The sequence below is a fragment of the Lethenteron reissneri genome, chromosome 71 (assembly GCF_015708825.2).
Source record: "Lethenteron reissneri isolate LAM-NWPU_2019-01 chromosome 71, ASM1570882v1, whole genome shotgun sequence".
Lineage (NCBI taxonomy): Eukaryota > Metazoa > Chordata > Hyperoartia > Petromyzontiformes > Petromyzontidae > Lethenteron > Lethenteron reissneri.
Window position 1 is genome coordinate 140,388 of NC_083849.1, and position 15,591 is coordinate 155,978.

The window sequence follows — 15,591 nt, forward strand, 5'->3', positions numbered from 1 at the left end:
CACGGTATACGAGGAGGTGGATGCCTGCATTTGTCTCCCTTTTTATACACCACACCAGGTATTCGTTTAAGGCTGAGTCTACCTAGGGGAAGCCCGCGACCGGTTCAGATATTCGCTACTGTTATTGAGCAGAAATCCAACTCGGGTTTCTGGGTGCGTCTAGTGAGGTGCGCTTTCCGCTGTGCCACGGCTCCCCACCATGTAGTGTAATAGCGCCGGCTGGTGCACAGCAGTGGCAACTGGTGGACAGACAGCACACGTCGGTGTGAGTGTGAGCACGGGGTGAGTTGGCAGGTGAGTGTGAGCACGGGGTGAGTGTGAGCACGGGGTGGGTTGGCAGGTCGGGGTCAGTGTGAGCACGGGGTGAGTTGGCAGGTCGGTGTGAGCCGTCAAAGAGGCCGCACAGACCAGCGTGGTGAAGAATGGTCCAGTGACCCCGTGACCTCCGTGGGGGGGGGGGGGGCTAATCTCGCAGTGGAAAGAGCAATGCTGCTGATGGTGCTGATGATGCTGATGGTGCTGGTGATGCTGATGGTGCTGATGATGCTGATGGTGCTGGTGATGCTGATGGTGCTGGTGATGCTGATGGTGCTGATGATGCTGGTGATGCTGATGGTGCTGGTGATGCTGATGGTGCTGGTGATGCTGATGGTGCTGGTGATGCTGATGGTGCTGGTGATGCTGATGGTGCTGATGATGCTGATGATGCTGATGGTGCTGGTGATGCTGATGGTGCTGGTGATGCTGATGGTGCTGATGATGCTGATGGGGCTGGTGATGCTGATGATGCTGATGGTGCTGATGATGCTGATGGTGCTGATGATGCTGATGGGGCTGGTGATGCTGATGATGCTGATGGTGCTGATGATGCTGATGGTGCTGGTGATGCTGATGGTGCTGATGATGCTGATGGGGCTGGTGATGCTGATGATGCTGATGGTGCTGATGATGCTGATGGTGCTGGTGATGCTGATGGTGCTGATGATGCTGATGGGGCTGGTGATGCTGATGATGCTGATGGTGCTGATGATGCTGATGGTGCTGATGATGCTGATGGTGCTGGTGATGCTGATGGTGCTGATGATGCTGATGGTGCTGGTGATGCTGATGGTGCTGGTGATGCTGATGGTGCTGATGATGCTGATGGGGCTGGTGATGCTGATGATGCTGATGGTGCTGATGATGCTGATGGTGCTGGTGATGCTGATGGTGCTGATGATGCTGATGGGGCTGGTGATGCTGATGATGCTGATGGTGCTGATGATGCTGATGGTGCTGGTGATGCTGATGGTGCTGATGATGCTGATGGGGCTGGTGATGCTGATGATGCTGATGGTGATGATGATGCTGATGGTGCTGATGATGCTGATGGTGCTGATGATGCTGATGGTGCTGGTGATGCTGATGGTGCTGATGATGCTGATGGGGCTGGTGATGCTGATGGTGCTGATGATGCTGATGGTGCTGGTGATGCTGATGGTGCTGATGATGCTGATGGGGCTGGTGATGCTGATGATGCTGATGGTGCTGATGATGCTGATGGTGCTGATGATGCTGATGGTGCTGGTGATGCTGATGGTGCTGGTGATGCTGATGGTGCTGATGATGCTGATGGGGCTGCTGATGCTGATGGGGCTGGTGATGCTGATGATGCTGATGGTGCTGATGATGCTGATGGTGCTGATGATGCTGATGGTGCTGATGATGCTGATGGTGCTGATGGGGCTGCTTCATTGCGGAGGGTTTTCCCTCCAGATTCTGGCATCGCGTGCCGGGCGGTCACGTGCGGGAGAGTGACGTCGGAGCAATGGCCGCCCCCGTCATGTCGGCGTGGAGGTCGCTGCGTGGTGAGAGACTCCGAGTCCCGGGGACCCCTTCCCGGGCCCCCTCCCACAGGGGCTCCTCCACAGGGGTCCCCTCACCCCTCACCCTGGGGTCCCTGAGCCCCCTTCCCCGGGTCCCCTCCCACTGGGGCCTGGGGTCCCTGAGCCCTGGGGGTTCCCTTCCCCGGGTCCCCTCACCCTGAGTCCTGAGCCCCCTGTCCCAGGGTCCCCTCACCCCTGGGTCCCCTTTCTCGTGTCCCCTCCCCTGGCTCCCCTCCCCTGGATACCGCCTGCCCCTGTGACCCCTCTCCCTGTGACCCCTCTCCCTGTTACCCCTTTTGCCGGGTCCCCTCCCACGAACCTGCGCCTTGTATCTACAAATATAAACTAAACGATGTCTTTATTTTACCAGGTGAGGCCCACTGAACTATGTAGATCCTTTTCACAATTGACATGACAGGCCACGGCTCAGCGCCGTGGCCTGTCACGTGGACATCTTTAGCCGCCGAATACTCAACACGTTGATTTTAAATGGAGATTCTAAATCCGCGCGACAACGGGGAGAGAGAGTGAGAGGCAAACTCCAATTATACAGCGGCCATCAGAGCAAGCCATTGCACGTCTTCTGTACCGGTCGTGGTGGTGGTAGCCAGCCGATTAAACAAGTGAGGAAGAAGTGAGTTTTCATTCAGTGGTTTCTTAATATCGGACGGAAGAGCGTTCCAGACGGCCACAGAAGAGCATCTGGAAGTGCGCGATGTGGTGACCGTCTTTGTTCAATGGCAGCAGCCAGAAGCTGCTGCGAGGATGACGCAGCTCACGTGATGATTTCAGCTCCTTGACGACATCATCGATGTCTTGTGGTTCATGGCTTCGTGTGTCCTCGCCGTGGTGGTGAGACGTTCACTACCTCGCCTGCTGTGCAGGAGGCCGCGGGTTCGATCGCGACCCTGACCCCTGCTGCTGCTGCTGTTTATTTGGAGTTTGCGTCTCTCTCCCCGTGGTCGCGTGGATTTTTCTCCGGGTCCTCCGGTTTTTTTTCACTCCACGTTTCTAAACGTCACGCGTGTAGAGAATGTGTCTGCCGCTGCTGCTGCTGTACATTCACACGCGATAAGCCGCTTCGTGGAGCTATCGTTTGTGATGACTAAGTCGCTTCGGTTTGTTTCTATCTCCCGCGGGCAGGGCTGGCAGGGCGGCTCCCTGGCGCGTCCGGAGCGGCGGCGGGGGGCAGGAGGAGGAGCGGCGCGGCCGCATTCGCCGCCCTCCCGGCTCAGCGACGCCTCGAGACGGCTCATGGGGGCGGCACGCCGGCAGGTGTGGGGGTGTGGGGGGTGTGTGGGGTGTGTGGGGGGTGTGGGGTGGGGGTGTGTGGGGGGTGTGGGGTGGGGGTGTGTGGGGGGTATGGGGTGGGGGTGTGTAGACACACACGTGTAGACACATGTGTGTGTGTGTCTACACGTGTGTGTCTACACGTGTGTGTCTACACGTGTGTGTGTCTACATTGTGTGTCTACACGTGTACGTGTGTGTGTGTGTGTGTCTGTACCCAGTGCGGTGTGTCTACACGTGTACGAGTGTGTGTGTGTACCCGGTGCGGTGTGTCTACATGTGTGTGTGTCTGTACCCGGTACGGTGTGTAAACACGTGTGTGTGTGTGTGTTTGGACCCGGAGTGGTGTGTCTACATGTGTGTGTGTGTGTGTCTGTACCCGGCCACGGTCATTCCCTCCCTTCTCTACGCTTGCGAGACGTGGACCCCCCTGGTGGAGCATCTTCGCCGGTTGGAAACATTTAGGCTGGCCTGCCTACGATCCATCCTGGGTTTAACCAGGCTGGATTGTGTGAGGAGCTCACAAATCCTTGAAAGATCTGGGCAAAGTCCCATCAGTGAGCTCCTCCGGCAGGCAAGGCTGCGTTGGCTGGGTCATGTAGCCCGCATGCCCAGCCACCGCATGCCTAAACAGCTTTTGTTCGGCCGGATCGAGGGGGCTAGACGGGCGCGGCACGGGCTGGAGAAGAGATGGAGTGATGTGGTACAGGAGGACGTGGAGCTGAGTGGACTTGCCGATGACTGGTACCAGCGGTGTCAAGATCGGCCTCAGTGGAGGAGGCTCGTGAAGGACGCTACTGGGCAGTTGGAGGCAGTCGCCCTCCAACAACAACGGAGGGCGGAGGAGCGACGCTCACAACAACGAGCGGAGCGCCGGGTGGCTAAAGCACAGCAAGTTGGCACAGTAGGGGGCACAGGTGGTGCATCAGCCAGTCATCTCGGTCATCTCGGTCAGTCGACCAGTGGCACCTGGGTCTGCCCCGTGACCTCCTGCCAGCGGGCTTTCGACACTTCACGTGGCCTCAAGGTGCACTTGGCCTGGCACAAGCATCGTGGTGACGTCACCGCCACTTAGTGGCGAATGGCGGTTGTTGTTGTTGTACCCGGTGTGGTGTGTAAACACGTGTGTGTGTGTGTCTGTACCCGGAGTGGTGTGTAAACATCGCCACTGGGGAGACAAAGGTGGCCGGGCGGGCGTGGTGCTACCCACCCACCCACCCCCTCCTGTACTGTGCCGGCCTTGATAGGTGCTCGCAAACAGCATTTGCCACCACAGTTTGTGAAGGCTATACTGGGGATCTTTGTGTCGGGAGCGATAGCATCATGGTCAGCGCGTTGCACTGCGATCTCGGCAACCCGGGTTTGGTTCACGGCTACCGACACCTCAAATGAGTACCTAGTGCAGATGTAGTAAACATCGCCACTGGGGAGACAAAGGCGGCTGGGCGTGGTGTTCACCAAGCCCTCGTGTGCCACAGTGCCGGTAGCCTTCACATGTGCTGCTCGCTAACAGCACTTGCTCCAACAGTCTGTTAAGGCTACATGGGGGATCTTAATCTGTACGCATGTGGTGTACGCATGTGGTGTCTGTACGCATGTGGTGTCTGTACGCATGTGGTGTACGCATGTGGTGTCTGTACGCATGTGGTGTCTGTACGCATGTGTTGTACGCATGTGGTGTACGCATGTGGTGTCTGTACGCATGTGGTGTCTGTACGCATGTGGTGTACCTATGTGGTGTCTGTACGCATGTGGTGTCTGTACGCATGTGGTGTCTGTACGCATGTGGTGTCTGTACGCATGTGGTGTACGCATGTGGTGTCTGTACGCATGTGGTGTACCTATGTGGTGTCTGTACGCATGTGGTGTCTGTACGCATGTGGTGTACCTATGTGGTGTCTGTACGCATGTGGTGTCTGTACGCATGTGGTGTACGCATGTGGTGTCTGTACGCATGTGGTGTCTGTACGCATGTGGTGTCTGTACGCATGTGGTGTACGCATGTGGTGTACGCATGTGGTGTCTGTACGCATGTGTTGTCTGTACGCATGTGGTGTACGCATGTGGTGTCTGTACGCATGTGGTGTCTGTACGCATGTGGTGTACCTATGTGGTGTCTGTACGCATGTGGTGTCTGTATGCATGTGGTGTCTGTACGCATGTGGTGTCTGTACGCATGTGGTGTACGCATGTGGTGTCTGTACGCATGTGGTGTACCTATGTGGTGTCTGTACGCATGTGGTGTCTGTACGCATGTGGTGTACCTATGTGGTGTCTGTACGCATGTGGTGTCTGTACGCATGTGGTGTACGCATGTGGTGTCTGTACGCATGTGGTGTACGCATGTGGTGTCTGCGTGGCAGAGCGGGAGGCCGAGTGGCAGCGCCGCGTGCTGGAGGAGCCGCTCAAGCACCCGGACTTCTTCCGCGTGTCCGAGCTCGTGTCCCTGCGCGACCTCTTCACGGCACGCGTCCACCTGGGCCACAAACGCGGCTGCCGCAACAGGTAGCCTCCTCCTCGTGCCACCCACGTGTCTCTCGTTAGGGTTAAGTCAACGTGGTGGTGGTTTTATGCCACCCTGCACCACCACTCGGATGAGATTGTCACGTTCACACACAGATGATAGTCTTCTCGCTATGATGGCCCTGCGTCCGTGAACTCAATGCCAATGTGGAGGCCACACAGCAGTTTACTTTGCGGTCCAATCGTAATAATGTGGCTGTCTTTAATTATCTCGATAGATGTTTACAGATATCTGTTTCTATGGGTTTACTGTATGGGCCATAGGTTGGGTTACCTGGCCACAATTGTACGTGGTTGCGGGACCGAGTGAGGGCCCGACCCTTAGTAGCAGTAACTCCTCTGTATAGTTAGCTGGGTGGTCACCACCCGAGGTTGTGTCTGGTGAAGGGGCAGTCACCCCTTTGTGTTACAAACAAAAGTGTTGCCTCGAGAAGGAGCAACGTCTGCGACTGGGTTGGACTCACAACAAATCGATTAGATCCTGACCGATCTGACCTCTTGACCCCCCCACTCCACCTCCAACAGGTACATGACCCCGTACATCTACGGCTGCCGGCTGGGTCAAGACATCATCGACCTGGATCAGACGCTGGAGCACCTGGTGTCGGCGCTGAACTTCACGGCGCACGTGGCGTACCGTGGCGGCGCCGTGCTGTTCGTGACGAGAGCGCGCCAGCACGCGCACCTCGTGGAGGAGACGGCGCGCGCGTGCGGCGAGTTCGCCCACGCGCGCTACTGGCAGGGGGGCTTGCTCACCAACGCGCCGGTGCAGTACGGTGAGCCAGCCCCTCCCCCACCAAGCTCCGAGCGAACGCTGCCCGAGTGCCGGGAATGGGGAACTTGCGGCCATGGGATGGACACGGCCCACGAGCTCACGTCACTTCGACCTGTTGTCCCCCCCCCCCGCATCTCCCCCCTCCTCTCCCCCACGCAGGCGTGGGTGTGCGTCTGCCGGACCTGCTGGTGTTCCTGGGCACGCAGAACAACGCGTTTGAGCAGCACGTGGCCGTGCGCGACGCCGCCAAGCTAAGCGTGCCGACCGTCGGCATCGTCGACTCCAACTGCGACCCGAGCATCGTCACCTTCCCCGTGCCGGGCAACGACGACTCGCCCAGCGCCGTGCGCCTCTACTGCGGCCTCTTCCGCGCCACCATCACGCGCGCCAAGGAGCGCCGGCGCCACCTCGAGACGCTGCACCAGGCCGCCAGCGCCGCCACCGCCATCGCCGCCAGCACCGCCACCGGGAGTTAATGGTCGAGTCGGCCACCGGCAAAAGCAGGCGCTGCTCTTGGTGAAATGGAACTCTCGTTCATTAATCGCCGCCGACCGTCGCCAGCGCTGGTGGCAACATCGGCGCTACCACCGCCACTGGAAGTTCATGGCTGTGGCTGCACCAGCGAGGCGTAGATGGCTTTTACCGGCAATTTTGGATCTCCGCATCACCGCCACCACCATCACTACTATCACCGTCACTACTATCACCGCCACCACCACCATCACCGCCACCATGGCCTGTGCACAAGCGCCGCCACCAGAGCCAGCTAATGAAGGGTCGAGCCTGCACTCGCAGTGTTGCAGCTTCATGTTGTCGTTGTAGCACCAGCCCCGTGAGCCACAGCGTGGCGGTGGGGGGGGAGGGTCGTTTGCGCAGCCATGCGGGCGTTCCAGAGTAGCCCCAAACTCCCGTTTGTCCATCGTTTCGCGTTTAGTTTTTCTACTTTCCTCAAAATTATTTGAATAAAGGAAACTGGACGCCACCAACGTCCGTCGCCCCACGCGCTTCATCAGTGTTGGTCACGCAACCCGGGGAGGCACCGCATACATGGTGGGGGGGGGGGGGGGTTGGGGAAACCACGCAGACGCATGGACTCGGCCGTCGCGAGGTTATCCCTGAGCATGGATCTCCCCGAGCGTGGTACGCCCCGAGCGTGGTACGCCCCGAGCGTGGTACGCCCCGAGCGTGGTACGCCCCCAGCGTGTCCCCAGAATCAGGCTGGGACAAGCGGGCGCTGTGTAGCAGCGGAGGAGAGACGGCTTGAACGCAAGGGTCAGGACCACTTCACTCTAAACAGTTTATCCCACCGACAGCGCAACGCAACGTGGAACCACGCTCATTTATTTCTCGCTACTCAAACAGACGGGCTATGTACAGAATATACACACAGTGGAGACGCCCATGTGCACCGTGTACATATACAGTCGATTACACCGCTCCCATCCACGCATCGCACGCGCAAGGAAGAAGTTAGCGGTGCCGCTCCCCTGGTCTCCTCCGTGCAATCGGCTTTCCTCCCACGTGTTGCCGCGCTCACGAGTGGAGGTGGTCAAACATCCCGACGCAGGACCACAACTCTTGGGAACTTTAAACAGGCAGCAGTGGTTGGTTCCGTGGCCGCCCCCCCCCCCCCCCTTCGTCTGCGGTTTTACACGCGCGGCGAAGCAAATTCTACAGAAATCCGAAATGCGATTTACATGAATGACGCCATACAAAAATATTATAACAATTCAGTTCCTCACAAACTTCCCGCTAACGATTCCATGACTTTCCAGGATTTGATTCAACAATCGATTCGGTCTCGTTTTTACCGTCTCGTTTGTATTGTTTCTGGTATTTTTGTCCAATTTGTTTTGCACCCTATTGGCCTACATTTAATAGCGTGTCACCTACACGTGTGTCCGAGCACTATGATTGGCTAATCAGCGACGACGACTACCCCATCTCAGCCAATCACAGCTATGTGGCTCCCCCTCCCCTTTCCTGTATTTAAACACAAATAAATAGCGGTCAAAGACACATTGGTGCGAGTCAGAACACACATGCCCACACGCACTAACACACAACACGCCCACACGCACTAACACGCACTAACACACCCACACGCACTAACACACACGCCCACACGCACTAACACACCCACACGCACTAACACACCCACACGCACTAACACACACGCCCACACACTAACACGCCCACAAGCACCAACACACACGCCCACACGCACTAACACATGCCCACATGCACTAACACACGCCCGCACGCACTAACACACGCCCACAAACGCCCACACGCACTAACACACACACCCACACGCACTAACACGCCCACACGCACTAACACACGCCCACACACATTTCAAAATAGAATTTATTTTAACTATTAAAAAAATCACGTGTCTCGTGTGCTATGTGTGTGTATGCCTGTCCGTGTGTATCGGTGTGCCGACTGTTAAGTGGTGTACTTTGTCCATGTGTGCATTCCTGTGTCTGTGCTTGTTCTGTCTGCCTGTGTCTGTGTTTGTTCTGTCTGCGTGTGTGTGTTTGTTCTGTCTGCATGTGTGTGTGTCTGTGTGTGTTTGTTCTGTCTACATGTGTCTGTGTGTGTGTCTGTGTGTCTCTCTGTGTGTGTTTGTCTGTGTGTGTCTCTGTGTGTGTGTCTGTGTGAGTGTGTCTGTGTGAGTGTGTGTCTGTGAGTGTGTGTCTGTGTGTGTCTCTGTGTTTGTTCTGTCTGCCTGTCTCTGTGTGTTTATCCGTGTCTATGGGAAGCGTGGGCAGAGTGGTTGGCGCTTTGCGCCATAAATCCAGCAACCAGAGTTCGATTCCTGCTCCCGACCGACAACGGTGCCGGGCACGGCGTGGGCCACCCAACGCACCGCGCGTTGTGCCGTGCTGGCCGTCACAGGTGCCGCTCGCTAACAGCAGTCGCCCCAAGTCTGCCGAAGGCTGTACAGATCTTTGTGCGCGTGCGGCGTGCGTGTGGTTGACATGCCGAGATGCTCGACGGCTCCAGGTTGCCGTTGCCGACGAGTCTCGCCGCACTCGCTCGGCCATTTCACGGACTCTCACCCTCCCATCACTGCACGTCTCCAACGGTCAGTCCGAGTCCGAGAGTACGATGATGTCTTGAGGAACGCACTGCGTTGACACGCTCACCTTCGCACGACACGCACAGGTGCACACGAGTCAAAAATCCCCCGTGCGGCTTTACAGCGTTGGGGCAAGTGTCATCAAGCGAGGCCTACGATAGGCGATACGGCGCATTAGGTGGCGGTGTGGCCGACCGTGCGCGCGACGCAGGTCAGATCTGCATGTTGAACTTCTATCGCAGCGTACGTAGCCAACCGTGAGATGACGGGGGAGAGAGAGGCAGCCCACCTGCGCCCTTACCTTGTACGGTTTGCCGGCGGCAGACAAAAGCCTGGATGGCGATGCGGACCCCGATAGCGGGGGGCGGCCAGGGAGCTCCCTGAGATCCAGAAGAATTGGGTTGCTGAGCCGCTGTTGGTGGCTGGCCAGGGAAGGGGGGGGGGAGGTGGGGGGAGCCGGCAGGGGCGGAAAGGGAGGTGGGGGGGACGTTAAACGCGGGAGATGGAGTAGGCCTACTACTATTACTTTTATTTTACCTAGCAAGGCTCGCCGAGCCTGTGTAACGCGTCGAAAGCTACGCAACACGCGGGACGCTGTGTAACACACGGGACGCTGTGTAACACGAATGACACCGTGGTGGGTAGGGAATGGGTTGGACACCTGTTGGCAGCCGCCCGCTCCACCGCCACGTGCGCACACCGCACCACCCCGGCCTGCAGGAACGACGGCGCGCTCTCTGACTGTGTGGGCACCGGCTTGGGCCTCTGCGGGCCGGGCAGCACCCGGATGGGCGCCACCTGCACCGCCTTGGCGGTTACCGCGCCCGCCGGCTTCATGGGCGACAACGCCAGCGCCATCTGCCAGTTGCGGGTGCCGGAACGCTGCAACTGGATGGGAGAGGAGCAGAGTGGCGCCGTCGCGGCGTGGGCCGACCGGCCCCCTGACACCGTCTGCGAGGAGCTGTACGAGTGCTCGTGCAGCGACGGGCGCGGTGGCACCAGCCGGTGCTGCGAGGGAAGAGGGCGGCGGCGGCGCCGGAGGAGGGGAGGGGAGGTCACAGAGCGGGTGCCACAGTGGCAAGATATTAACTCCCTCGCCGGGTCTATAGGAGGATGTGGGTTCGATCCCGACCCTGACGCCTGCTATATATTTGGATGTGTGTCTCTCTCCCCGTGGTTGTGTGAATTTTTCTCTGGGTCCTTCGGGTATTCCCTCCACATTTAGAGTATTTGGCTGCTATAAAGATCCACATGATGATGATGATGATGATAAGCCACTTCTCGTTGCGCTATCAATTGTGGTAGCCAGGTCACTTGTAGAAAGAGCTACGTAGCTCAGTGGGCCTTCCCTGGTCAAATAACATTTCGGTAAAGCCACGGAGATAGAAAAATAACAACATTTTTCTATCTCCGTGGCTTTACCGAAAGACCCAAAGAATATGAATTCCAGCAGTCACGAACGCTTTAGGTCAAGATTTAAAATAAAAGTAGTTTACTCTCGTTTGCCGAGATGGCCAAATGTCGGATTCCTCCAGTTTAAAGAAAGATTCAAATTCCCGTTATAGGATCGAAGAGCTTGGGCACTTGTCGGTGGCAGCGCCGGCGTTTGATCGCCACCCTCGAAGATTGCCTCAAGAAGGAGCCACACACGGTACGTTAAGATGTGTTCAAGCAAGGAACGGCGACCGGAGAAATTGCACGCTTTCGAGTGGGTAACACTCTGTCCCTGTACAGGTGAAGTAAGATTGGTTCACATTGCTGCTGGGTACGGCACCTCGACGCTCACGGGGAAGGCAGTTTGACAACAATTGTGTGATCCACAACCCTCGCCTCCACGGTATTGGATTACACTGTGTAACAACAATTTTGTTTTGTTCCTGGGTAGGAAGTGTTATCTCCTAATTGCTTACGCCTCAAAACTACAGAAAATGGCCATTGTTATTCCCCACAAACTTTGCTTTTGTGACCAGGACAGTGATATTTTGAAATGTATCCATTTTCAATGAGAAAACGGGCGAATTTGTGTCTTTTCGTTCACACAAAGTCAGAAAAAAACGACATATGAATAAAAATTTACATGTATTTATCCTAAAGTAATACAGCACCACACCCGGCTGCCTTTCTCTCCCGAGTGGCGATGTTTACACACCGCACCGGGTACTCATTTGAGGCAGTGTCGACCTAGGGGAGGCCCAGAACTGGTTCAGGTTAACGTCACTGGTGTTGGTCGCGAGTGAGAATCGACCGCGGGTCGCCTGATTCGTAGCGTGGAGCACTACCCGCTACGCCACACACATCCACACACAAGCGCCCACATGCGTGCGTGTAATCATGTATTCTCTGGATTATTAAATACATTTCCTTCCTGTATTTTAATGGCAAAAATTGGGGATGCACCTCAATCACTTTTCGGAGCATGTTATAATACGTAGAACACCTTTTTGGTTATTTCGGTAAAGTCACGTAGAAGGGAAATAATAAAATAATAAAAATAAAACTTTTTAAAAACATAAATTTGTATTTTTTTTCATTTCCCTTCTACGTGACTTTACAGAAAGAACCAAGAAGATCAATCCCTGCAGTCACGAAAGTTTTAAATCGAAAAAATATACAGAACACGGCCGTACAATTCGTAGGAGCGCGATGTAGCGTGTGCGCCGTGAGCGCAAGAACTGATTTTAAATGGGCCAACAGGCGCGTCGTTACCCGCCAAGCCTTCACCATCGGCTCACCGTCAAACATTTGTCTGGAATGCCATCCTCGCTGGAGATCTCCACGACGGAGACTTCCTCTGTGCTGGTGACCTCTTCCATGAGGGGGACCGCCTTAGATATGGGGACCTCCTCCGCGTCGGGGACCTCCTCCGCGCTGGGAACCTCCTCCGCGCTGGGGACCTCCTCCGCACTGGGGACCTCCTCCGCACTGGGGACCTCCTCCACACTGGGGACCTCCTCCACACTGGGGACCTCCTCCACACTGGGGACCTCCTCCACGCTGGGGACCTCCTCCGCGTCGGGGACCTTCGTCGTGCCAGGGACCTCCGTCGTGCCGGGGACCTCCTCCGCGCTGGGGTCCTCCGTCGTGCCGGGGACCTCCTCCGCGCTGGGGACCTCAGTCGTGCCGGGGACCTCCTCCGCACTGGGGACCTCCTCTGCGCTGGGGACCTCCGTCGTGCCAGGGACCTCCATTGTGCTGGGGAACTCCTCCGCTCTGGGGACCTCTGAATTGGAGAGTTCCTGCATGCTGGGAACCCTCTCCACGGTGGGGATCTCTGTCCCGAAGACCTCCTCCAGCACTTCACTGCCACTCGGCGTGGCAGCGACGTCATTCTCAGCTGCCAGTCCTGACTTGGACGCCTACAAGACACCAAGAAAGCCTCACTAATCACCTTTTTATACTGGAACATCTTTACCACGATGCGGGTACTCTTCCACCGGCTATTTGCCGAGCCGAGCCGACACCGAGCCATGCCGAGCTGGCTTCGTAAGACATTGAATTACGGCTTGGGGGCCAAGCCCGGCCAGGGACTGGGGCAGTGACGTCATCACACCAAAAGACCAATCAAATAGCGTCCAGCGGATCCTTGGGCGGTGAAAAGTGTGAGAGAGAGAGTGCGAGCGAGTGTTTGTCTGCGCGTGTGTATGTCTGTGTGCTTGTGTGTGGATGGGCGTGTGTTGTTTGCATGTCCACCTTGTGTGGAGGAGGCTCATAAAGGATGTGCGACTGGGCAGTCGGAGGACGTCGCCCTCCAACAATAACGGAGAGCCGAGGAGCGACGCTCACAACGAGGGAAGCGCCGGGGAGGATCAGACGAAATGTTGGCACAGTGGGGGGGGGGCACTGCTGGTGCATCTGTCAGAAATCTCAGTCGGTCAACCCAGAGCACCTGGGTCTGTCCCGTGACCACCTGCTAGCCGAGAGCCTTCCACGCCTCACGTGGTCCCAAAGTGCATAGAGCTCGGCACGACCGCTGCGGTGATGTCACCACCGCTTAGTGGCGAATGGTGGGCAGCGGTAGTGCACTTTGCTATGAATCCGGTGACTCCAGTTTGATTTCCGCTCACAAATAATAGCCCTGGCGAATATTTTAACCGGTCCTAAGCCTCTTCTAAGTTGAATCGGCCTTAAATGAGCACATGGTGCAGTGTGTAAACAACAGCACTCGTGGTGGTGGCCACCCCACCCCAATGAAATGCCATGCCGATCGCCATAGGTGCTCGCGAACAGCACTTGCCCCTAAAAACTGTTCACGGCTACATGGGGATCTTTGTTTTTTTGTATATGTGTACGTGTTATGTGTGAATGTGTACGTGTTGTGTGTGAATGTGTACGTGTTGTGTGAATGTGTACGTGTTATGTGTGAATGTGTACGTGTGTACGTGTGAATGTGTACGTGTGAATGTGTACGTGTGTACGTGTAAATGTGTACGTGTGTACGTGTGAATGTGTACGTGTTGTGTGAATGTGTACGTGTTATGTGTGAATGTGTACGTGTGTACGTGTGAATGTGTATGTGTTGTGTGAACGTGTACGTGTGAATGTGTACGTGTTACGTGTGAGTGTGTACGTGTGTACGTGCGTACGTGTGAATGTGTACGTGTGTACGTGTTAATGTGTACGTGTAGACGTGCGTGACACGTGTGCACGTGTTGTTCACGTGACGTCCACGTGGCAGGTGCGTGCGCCTCACACCGTGGATAAGAGCCTCTCTGCTGAACAAGAAGATTCGTCCGCTTTTGGGTCTCCAGCCAGCTCCTCCATGAGGCCTTCAGCCAGCTCCACCATGGGGCCTCCAGCCAGCTCCACCATGAAGCCTTCAGCCAGCTCCACCTTGGGGCCTCCAGCCAGCTCCACCTTGGGGCCTTCAGACAACTCCACCTTGGGGCTGTCAGCCATCTCCACCTTGGGGCCTTCAACCAGCTCCACCATGGGGCCTCCAGTCAGCTCCACCTTGGGGCCTTCAACCAGCTCCACCTTGGGGCCTTCAGCCATCTCCACCTTGGGGCCTTCAGCCATCTCCACCTTGGGGCCTTCAACCAGCTCCACCTTGGGGCCTCCATTGCCACAGCCCAACTCCGGAGCCACATTTTCCTGTCGCTCCACGGCCAGCCCCAGCTCTGCCGTGGGTTCCTCAAACTCCGCTGGGGGCTGGCTGTTCAGTTCCTTCAACTCCTCCACCTCACAAGTCTCGCTCTGCAGGAGCTCCGCCGTCGAGGCAATATCTGTGACCTCTGCCATGGGAACATCATCTGTGACATCTGTCACAGAATCAATGTCCATAAACTCTACCGAGGAGTCCGTGTCGTCTGTTATCTCCACCGTGGAGATGGCTTCTTTCACCTCCGCTGTAGAGACAGTATCTGGGACCTCCGTGCTGGGGTCAGAGTCTCTCACCTCTGCTCTGGAGACACAGTCTTTGACCTCCATCACAGAGATGCAGTCTTTCACTTCCCCCGAAGAGACAACCCTGGGAGCGGTGCTCGTGACCTCCGTGCCATCCGTCCGTGCAAACACCTCCACCGTGGGGTTCAGGAGCACCGCCACCTCCTCCGTGGAGACCCGCGTCAACACCACCACCGCCGCCACCCCCGTGGAATTTTGTGGCCCCACCTCCTCCGCTGCGGGGCTCAGCGGCACCGCCTCCTCTGCCGCGGAGCCTCCGTTGATCCTGGCGGAGCCATCTCGGTGCCTCCGCGAGGTGGCCTCCTTGCTGGAGACGGAGTCGTGGGGCGAGGTGGGTTCCTCGCTCTCGGATGGCTTCAGTTCCCCCTCTTCTTCTCCATCCTCTCCCTCCTTCTCCTCATCGTAGTTCTTGCCTGCAACCAAGCGCAAGCAACAAGATAATAAAAAAAGTGAATACAAACCGGACTCAATCGGCTGCACACCAACCAGAACAAATGAAGCACATTCATAGGCGGCAGGGTGGTGGTCACGCTGCTTGCGCTCGTGTCTCCGGGCAAGAAGGGGGTGGGTTCTACTCCAGGCTCGGGCGCTTTTCTGTATGGTGGCTGAATATTCTCCCCCTGTCCTGCATGGGCTTCCTCCACGTTT

General features: G+C 56.8%; 2 protein-coding genes across 4 annotated transcripts in view; one reads left to right on the top strand and one right to left on the bottom strand.

Annotated features, from left to right (window-relative positions):
• On the top strand, nucleotides 1–9,254 carry MRPS2 (mitochondrial ribosomal protein S2). Of its 2 annotated transcripts, XM_061580140.1 has the most exons (6): nucleotides 1–16; nucleotides 1,756–1,847; nucleotides 3,009–3,140; nucleotides 5,518–5,659; nucleotides 6,203–6,453; nucleotides 6,612–9,254. In XM_061580140.1, exons 2-6 carry the CDS (start codon nucleotides 1,808–1,810, stop codon nucleotides 6,926–6,928), a joined length of 882 nt encoding a protein of 293 aa, XP_061436124.1. In that variant the 5' UTR covers nucleotides 1–16; nucleotides 1,756–1,807; the 3' UTR covers nucleotides 6,929–9,254. The 2 variants fall into 2 exon arrangements, with proteins under 2 accessions (XP_061436124.1, XP_061436123.1); XM_061580139.1 differs by lacking the exon at nucleotides 1–16 and having other exon boundaries at nucleotides 1,740–1,847.
• The window catches only part of LOC133361231 (uncharacterized), a 22,549-nt gene continuing 14,735 nt past the window's right edge, over nucleotides 7,778–15,591 (bottom strand). For both annotated transcript variants that reach the window (XM_061580117.1, XM_061580116.1), the window contains 5 exons: nucleotides 14,233–15,356; nucleotides 12,273–12,896; nucleotides 10,202–10,548; nucleotides 9,842–9,962; nucleotides 7,778–9,607 (listed from right to left, as the gene is read on the bottom strand). In XM_061580117.1, coding sequence (XP_061436101.1) covers nucleotides 9,548–9,607; nucleotides 9,842–9,962; nucleotides 10,202–10,548; nucleotides 12,273–12,896; nucleotides 14,233–15,356 — 2,276 coding nt within the window. In that variant the 3' untranslated portion in view covers nucleotides 7,778–9,547. The remainder of the gene's footprint in view (nucleotides 9,608–9,841; nucleotides 9,963–10,201; nucleotides 10,549–12,272; nucleotides 12,897–14,232; nucleotides 15,357–15,591) is intronic.